This window comes from Citrus clementina, unplaced genomic scaffold (genome assembly GCF_000493195.1).
Source record: "Citrus clementina cultivar Clemenules unplaced genomic scaffold, Citrus_clementina_v1.0 scaffold_9, whole genome shotgun sequence".
NCBI classification, from domain to species: domain Eukaryota; kingdom Viridiplantae; phylum Streptophyta; class Magnoliopsida; order Sapindales; family Rutaceae; genus Citrus; species Citrus x clementina.
The window spans coordinates 7,994,967-8,003,333 of NW_006261964.1; the positions used below are offsets into that span (position 1 = coordinate 7,994,967).

General features: G+C 31.6%; 2 protein-coding genes across 2 annotated transcripts; one reads left to right on the plus strand and one right to left on the minus strand.

Annotated features, from left to right (window-relative positions):
- Positions 1 to 2,410: 2,410 nt before the first annotated feature.
- On the minus strand, positions 2,411 to 4,077 carry LOC18032657 (probable glutathione S-transferase). The gene is made up of 2 exons (XM_006420407.1): positions 3,766 to 4,077; positions 2,411 to 2,764 (listed from the first exon to the last, which is right to left on the minus strand). The coding sequence occupies exons 1-2, from the start codon at positions 4,075 to 4,077 to the stop codon at positions 2,411 to 2,413; spliced, it is 666 nt and encodes a 221-aa protein (XP_006420470.1).
- Positions 4,078 to 4,722: 645 nt separating this feature from the next.
- LOC18033100 (protein DETOXIFICATION 12) lies at positions 4,723 to 7,100 on the plus strand. The gene is made up of 7 exons (XM_006420408.2): positions 4,723 to 4,989; positions 5,246 to 5,670; positions 5,770 to 5,856; positions 5,982 to 6,038; positions 6,118 to 6,356; positions 6,455 to 6,660; positions 7,032 to 7,100. Exons 1-7 carry the CDS (start codon positions 4,723 to 4,725, stop codon positions 7,098 to 7,100), a joined length of 1,350 nt encoding a protein of 449 aa, XP_006420471.2.
- The last annotated feature ends 1,267 nt before the right edge of the window (positions 7,101 to 8,367 follow it).

Consider the following 8,367-nt stretch of genomic DNA (forward strand, 5'->3'; position numbering starts at 1 on the left):
GAACAATAGCAAAACCACTATCCTCTAGCCGATCGTTGCTATTAGGACGGCAAAATTAGTCGTAAATATGTAAATTTGTCTAAACCCATCTACAAAAATCTGTCCACTGCGAATAATTTTGTAGGTTGCGGATAAGTTTGATATTTTAAACTTAAGTTCGTTGCAGGTTACGGATAGATTCAGTATTGAGAAAAAAATTGGCTGGTGTCTGCCAACTAGCATTTTTTTAATTATTTATGTTTTTAATTTTAATCACAAAGATTGTCTTAAAAAAATTTAATCATAAAAATATAGTAGTTAAAGTTATTACTCTAATCTTCTAAATTCCTAAACCTAACCTAACTCATGACAGTTGCACACCCTACTCCTTCAAGTATGTATGTATGTAAATGTATACACAAGCACACACACACAAAATAAGCTTTTAATAAGTAGATTTAGTATTTTTCAAGTTTAATATTAATGATATTTTAATTTAATTTAATTACTTTTGTTTGTTTCGTTTTAATGACTTGAACTTAGTGATTGCTGGCTAAGATTGGATTTTTATTTATCTAATTAATGGTCAATAGTTGTCCAAAATATATTTGTTAATATTGTTGACAATACTTATATATTGACTAAAAGATAGAGCAAGACATTAATTTTAGTAATAATTATTTGCCTACAACAAAAATATTTTGTGTTAGAATGATATATTTTGTGTATTTGTTTTAATATTGAAACTTTAATTGCTCTTTTACATTGATAAAATCTAAAATTGAGTAGTATATGTAGTTTTTTTAGTCTGTTACTATAAAGTTATATTTTGAATTATATAATTTAAATTATTAAATATAATTTTTTAATGTTAAAATTATTTAAAAAAAAAACTACTACATGTTATGGGTGGATTTGCTAATTATTAAAACTTATAGCGAACGAACTAAAAAAAAAAAAGAGGCAACCGGTTACGGGCGAATTTAATAATGACAAACCCATAATAAGCGATACCATTACTATCGGCTGTCGGCAGCTTCTATAACGCAGGGCCGGGGGCGGTCTTGAATTGTTAGAAGTTGAAACATTAATTAGCAAAAATTTCAGCCGCATCCCTGAAGTTTAGCATAGAATTAGATATATCCCCTTGTTTTCAAAATTAGTCTCTAAGATATAAAAACATTAATGTTGTTTACTTAATTTTTTTTTCATTTCAATTGGATTTATAACTTCGTAATGTTGCGCCCTGTAAAATGTATGCTTAAAACGCGTGCTTCTTATTTTTTATATACTGCTAAGAGAATTTGAGAATAGAAATATATAAAATGGTGTCTCATTTATTAATTATTTATATCCTCCAAATAGCACCTAACATGCAGCTCACTTCAATAGTAAAATTAATTAAACAAAATTAAAAAAAAAGCATTTTTAACACCAGTACAAAAACATAACAAGTGTAAAAGAAGACTCATTAACTTATTTTATGATATTAAATTCACGCAGATACCACCAATGTTTCTCGACCACGTTTGAAAGAGATCACCAACTCACGCTGATTTAGAAGATTTTCTTTAAGTATATAAGTGAAAGTTATTGCTCTAGTCTTCAAAATTCTTAAACCTAATCTAACTCATTATAGTTGCCTGCCTTGCTCCTTTTATTGTATGTATATATTTTAAGATGAATACAAAAACTTTTTAATAAGAAGAATTTTATACTTTTCAAGTTTAATATTAATGATATTTTATTTTATTTTAATTACTTTGAATTGTTTTGGTTTAATGACCTGAACATATTGATTGTTTGCTAAAGTTGAATTTTTATTTGTCTAATTAATTGACGATAGCAATTGTATAAAATTTACTTAAAAAGATAAAATCTTAGTATATTACAAAAAGATTTAGTAATGACAAACATGTAGCAGCCAATACACATTATCATCCCCAACTGCTATAATGCAGGGCCATGGGCAGTTTTAATTGTTAGAAGGTGCAAAATTAATTAGTAAAATATTCAGCGGTATCCTTGAATTTTAGCATAGAATTAGATATATCCCCTAGTTTTGAAAATTAGTTTTTGATTCCCCTGTTGTTTACTTTATATATATATATATATATATATATATATATATATATATATATATATATATATTTCACTTGGTTATATAACTTTGTAATGTTGCGCCTTATAAAATGTATGCTTAAAATGCATGCTTATTACTTTTTATATGCCGTTAAGAGAAATTGAGAATAGAAATATGTAAAATGGAGTTTCATTTATTAATTATTTATATCCATTAAATAGCACCCAACATGCAGTTCGTCTCAATAGTAAAATTAATTAAACAAAGCAGAAAGATCTGTTTTAGCATCAGTACAAAAATAAAAAAAGCACAACGCGAGAATCACAAACTTATTTTATGATATTACATTCATGCAGATGTCACCAATGTTTCCCGACGACGTTTGAAAGCGATCACCATCTCATGCTGATTTGGAAGATTTTCTTCAATTACAGGGACTTTCCTGAAATTTTCAAACCACTCATGCAAGCTTGGGAATTTGTGAGATTCAAATAGTTTCACTCCCATTACATCTTCAAGGACCTGCAGCCAATAAGCAATGGCACCAAATGCTAGGTCCGCTAAGCCAATATTGTCTCCATTGAAAAATTTCTTCTCTCCTAGGCCATGTTTTTCAACGGTTTGAAGCATTTCCAAGGCTGCCTTCATTGCATTCTCCAGGACTTGTCCAGTGCTGAAAAACATTTTCCAAACAGCTACTCCCTGCCACAAGATTTTATATCTAATTCTTATCACCACATGATTAACAATATAAACGAGGTAAAAAGAAATTAGATAATATGTACACACGCGTCAAAATATCTTTTAAAGGCTAGACGTTTCAAACTGTCAAAGTATTTAGGAGAGTTTATCCACTCATTTTTAGACTAGTTTATTATAACTTTTCAAAGCTTATTTAAATAGAATTTTTATTAGTAAAATTTTAATTTTTATAAAAAAATTTAATTATTTAATTGTTAATGAAATTTTAAAAAAAATTCAAATTACTTTAACAGACAAATTTTTAAAGTTATGTTACGAAATAAATAAAATAAGATTATAAAATAAATGATGAACATTTTAAACAATTTAACTTTTAAAAAAAATTCCTCAAACCTCTATTTCCAAAAGTTTAAATTTAAACTTTTACTAGTATAGGCAAAAGAATTTATTTAATCCCAAAAAGTTCTACTAAAAATAAAACTAAACAATAATAAAAATTTTGAAAAGAACTTTTTTTTTATTAAATAAACACTTATGAGTAATAAATAAGCCACATCAAACAAATACTCAATGATATAAAAGGAAGAAGATAAAAAAAAAATCCTCTTATTGTTTTAGTAAATTATAAGTTTGCTTTCATGTTTCAAAAGATCTTAAAATTCCCCCTATCGCTAAAACAATTATATTTTAATATATTACCCTTGATGTGGTAAAATCCACGATTCATTAAGAAAATTTTCTAAAGGTAAAAAATTTAAAGTAATTAACCGCATTTTTTTGATAACTTTCTCTAATGTAAAATAAAAGGCTCATTGAGCTTAGTCGGCCGTGAATGCATTTTGCACATGCGAGGACATTAGTTTGAGCATTAATGGAAGATAAAAATTAATGTTTAGAGAGTCATATTTCTCATATACAATGAAAAATTAAAGTAAATAAAGAAATCCGACAAGATTAATTAAATTTATAAACGTGTTAGCAAGAAAAGTTGTGGTGCGAACCTTGTCTTCGGCAAATTTAATCCAAAAACGAGCTTGAGCTCTATCATAAGGATCACTTGGCATCAAGGAGGGATTCTGTGGCCACATCTCTTCAATGTATTCGAGAATAACCATGGACTCGCAAACTGGTTTTTCGCCATGAACGAGCACTGGTATCATCTTGTGAACTGGGTTATACTTCAAAAGCGAAGCACTTTTGTTGTAGAGATCTTCTTCAATGTATTCATACGGGATGCCTTTCAATTTCAGAGCCCATACCACCTTGTTGCTAAATGGACTCGCCCATCCCCCGTGGAGCTTCACTTCAGCCATGTGTCTAAGATCGAATTTGAATATGTTTGCGGTTGTTTTGCTTAGTTGATGAGTTATTGCATACGTACATCTGAATTTATAATGATTATTCATTAATATTGGAATATGGAGTGCGCTTGCTTGAGCAGGGAGCTTCATATTTCCAATTTATTTAATAAAACGATTAAATTAAGTTGAATTCAATGAACTAATGCTGCGACTTTTTAACAATTCTGTTATATATTCAACGAGAAGAGGTATCGTATTTGACGGGAATCTCTTGAAACAGTGCTGAATTAACAAGTAATCTTATTTAATTTGGTCAACTGGTCAGATATGGCTTAATTATATATTTGGCGTTTGTTTTAGGTGCCCAGCTAGCCCTGCTGCTGTGCTTTTGACTTTACCATGGGGTGGAGTCGTGGAGATATCATCATCCCAACTGAAGACATATTATGATATTCTCCTGAAAACTTTGTGAGACTCATTTTCTCTACAATTTTAGCATTTTAGGCCAAATAACTTCATATAAATGACGTTTTGTCCCCCGGCTCCATCTCTTCTATATAAATCCGAACACCTGAAAAATGACGAGACCGGAACAACTCTCCCTCTTAAGTCTATGCAAATTTTACACACCAGAGAAAGAGAGGGAGAGGGGCAGCCATGAGAGACAACGATACAGAAAAGAATATGGAAGAGAGTTTATTAATACCAAAAGAGAGTTTATCATCAACATCCACAACATGGGATTTGTTGAGTGGAGAATTGAAAAAGCAGGGTTACATAGCAGCACCAATGGTGGCAGTAACTTTATCACAGTATTTGCTTCAAGTTGTTTCCATGATGATGGTTGGTCATCTTCGTCAACTTGCTCTTTCTAGCACCGCCATGGCCATCTCTCTAGCTAGCGTCACCGGCTTCAGCGTCCTTGTGAGTCCTACAATCCATATATAGTTATATACACAAGATTGTTTATTCTTTCTTTTGATAGGTATTTGCATCATTGCATGTGGGATTTAAACAAATAGATATGCCAAATTTCTGATGTTAAAAAACATGCAATTAACTAATACCCTGTTTTAAAAAATGCCATTAATTTTTAAAGGACTTGATTTGCTCTTTTTTTTTAAAAAAAAAAAAAAATTCTACAGCTAACTTGAATTGTGTAATATTTTCTTTGAAACAGTTAGGAATGGCAAGTGCTCTGGAAACATTATGTGGGCAAGCATATGGAGCTCAGCAATATCAAAGAATTGGAACTCAAATTTACACTGCAATATTTTGTTTATTCTTAGTATGTTTTCCGCTTTCCTTTCTAGGGATTTACATGGGAAGGCTGCTAGTTTTGGTAGGCCAAGACCCCCAGATTTCACACGAAGTAGGCAAGTTTATAATCTGGCTTCTTCCAGCTCTGTTTGCTTATGCAGCAATGCAGGCGCTTATTCGATATTTTCAGTCTCAAAGTTTGATCATTCCCATGTTCTTAAGCTCCTATGCCGCTCTTTGTTTGCATATTTGCATCTGTTGGGGTTTGGTATTCAAGTCTGGACTGGGAAACCTTGGAATTGGAGAGTTCTTCCAATTTGCTATCCCTTCTGCAGTAATGGTTTGGTATGTTAATTATCTTCTGGAGTTTCATTTTCCCTTCTCATAGATATCGTAGACACGTCATAAATTTTCATGCATCTTCTTTTGTTTATAATTTTGCAGCCTAGAATGGTGGTCATTTGAATTGCTCATTTTAATGTCAGGGCTGTTGCCTAACCCACAGCTTGAAACTTCAGTCCTATCTGTATGGTATGTTGACGTAGACTTTGTATGTGAAAGTTCTATACGGAGAAGCACCTACCAAAGGAAATATATTTTTTTTCTTTTTTTTTTTTTTTCCCGACTGCTCATTATTTGTCAACTTCTTTGGGCAGTCTCAGTACTATTCAAACCCTCTCTGCAATCCCATATGGACTTGGTGCTGCAGTGAGGTTTGTTCATAACAATCATTTAAATAATAATTGTTTTATATCAACTAATTAGCAGATTAACCATTATTTCCTTCTATAGTACTAGAGTTTCAAATGAACTAGGAGCTGGGAATGTGCAAAGAGCCCGTGTAGCTGTCTATGCTGTGGTTTTTATGGCAGTCATGGAGACTATCATAGCAAGTGCATCTCTCTTTGCCAGCTGGGGTGTTTTTGGTTATGTTTTCAGCAATGAGGGAAAAGTTGTGGATTATGTCATAACCATGGCTCCTCTGGTTTGTTTGTCTGTCATCATGGATAGCTTACAAGGACTCTTTTCAGGTTAAATTAACTTCTTCAACTCTGTCAATTGCTAAATAGTTCTCTTTAAGTAGAAATAAAATTTTTCGGGTTTCTAAATTCTTTTTATTATTTTTAAGGTGTTGCAAGAGGATGTGGGTGGCAGAATATAGCTGCTTTTGTGAATCTTGGGGCTTATTATTTGTGTGGAGTCCCAACTGCTGCCATTTTGGGTTTCTGGTTAAAGTTTAGAGGAAGGGGTCTATGGATTGGGATACAAGCTGGTGCTTTTACACAAACACTTCTGCTTGGCATCATAACAACATTTACAGATTGGGAAAAACAGGTCTGTTTCTCAACATTTAATCCCTTAAAAATTAGAGAAGCTTATTGGACTATATATGTAAATATGTAGCAATTTTTTTTCCCAATAAGTATATGATACGTTATGACTGAAAGTTCAAGATTAAAATCACTCAGCTTGATCTGAAATGGTTAGTATTATCATCTTATGCAGAAATGGTTTTGCTCATTGAGAAAATGATATTCAATAACACAAATGCAAACTCATTTGAAAATTTTGCCATTGAGAAAATGATATTCAATAACAGACATGCAAACTCATTTGAAAATTGCTTTTTTGCAAGAATTATAACCATTTTCTAGTTTGTTAATTGTTACATGTTCTGTTTTTGTAAGGGGTTTCTCATGTTGCAGGCAAGTAAAGCAAGGAAAAGATTATCAAAGGGAAGATCTTTTGAAGAAAATAGAATATTTTGTGAGTGAGCAGAGTCAATCAATGAGCTGATATATACATTTTCTAGTTGAAAGAGATAACCATTGCTTGAGAAAATGAGCTGATCATATGTCAATTGATGGCCAAGAAGGTTCCCCAATCTGATCTACGGAGCATGGCATTTCATAAAACTCTCTTTCTAGAGAAAAAAAAAATTAACAGCTTCTTAGGATTGGAGCATCAGGTGACTTAGCATTTCCAGTATGAATGAATTATAAGATGGATGATGCTGCAAAAATGAATAGAGATAAAATTAAGCAAGAGAAAATATTTGAATGTTATTAATGAAACCTTTTCCAGTGATTGTAGAGATAATTTTCTTTGTATTGAAACTTTCAGCATCTGAAAGATAAGGAAAATATTAAAAGAAAAAAGAAAATTCTTAAATCTTTTCCATGTCACTCCAGCAAAGTTGAATTGTCATTCTAAACCCTATACCAAAATGTAAGGTGGCCTGTGGCCTATAGGTAATACACAATTTGACAACCCCATATATTTAGTAATCTAGGTTGATGCCATTAATTTTTTTTTTAATTTAATTTTTGTTCATTTTTAATGCAAACAACGCCTCTTTCATTGTGGCATTGGAATATATAGAGATTTGTACACTGATTTTGGACCATAATTCACAAATAATGCGACGCATATCTTTCTTTCAGTACTTCTTCAGGAGGATAAGATACAGACATTGTTGTCTTTTTACCTGAAGCAAGTGCATGTGCATGAATTGTTGTTGTCTGTTAATCTGCTGCCACTTTGCTGCCAAAAAACTTGAAAAATAAACCAGGAAAATTTTCAATAAGCAAAGTCAAACAACTAACCCCTGTTTAAGTTATTTTCCGAAGAAAACTTTTAAACACTCAAATAAAGCACACAAGTAAAGTATTTCTGTCACATTAGCTTTCGAGTGAGGTTTGATTTACATTTATATCAGATATACCAAGTGTTTTTTATTCTTTTAATTAATGTATATCACAGCTTGGAAATTCTAAAAATTAATCATGCTTAATCTTGAGCAATAATATCTTTAATCATCATACGAGGTCAAAGGTGAAGGAAAAAAAAAAGGAAAAGAAAAAGAAAGAGTTAGTTTTTGTTAGAGCAGCTCACTATGCTGAACAGAAGAAGGTGAAGGCTAAGATGAAGAAAATACTGAGCAAGTGTGTTAGCAGTGCCAGCTCAGTTGACAGCTCAGCAGATTAGTTAAAGATGGTTGCAAGCATGCTGTGCATTGTATTGAAGTTAGTTAGCTTGATT

Excerpts from the sequence above, each read along its gene's own strand:
- LOC18033100 (XM_006420408.2), top strand. The coding sequence starts at position 4,723 with ATGAGAGACAACGATACAGAAAAGAATATGGAAGAGAGTTTATTAATA. Across the intron at positions 6,039-6,117 it reads GGACTTGGTGCTGCAGTGAG|TACTAGAGTTTCAAATGAAC; the intron begins GTTTGTTCATAA and ends TTCCTTCTATAG. Across the intron at positions 6,661-7,031 it reads TTACAGATTGGGAAAAACAG|GCAAGTAAAGCAAGGAAAAG; the intron begins GTCTGTTTCTCA and ends CTCATGTTGCAG.
- LOC18032657 (XM_006420407.1), bottom strand. The coding sequence starts at position 4,077 with ATGGCTGAAGTGAAGCTCCACGGGGGATGGGCGAGTCCATTTAGCAAC. Across the intron at positions 2,765-3,765 it reads TTAAATTTGCCGAAGACAAG|GGAGTAGCTGTTTGGAAAAT; the intron begins GTTCGCACCACA and ends ATCTTGTGGCAG.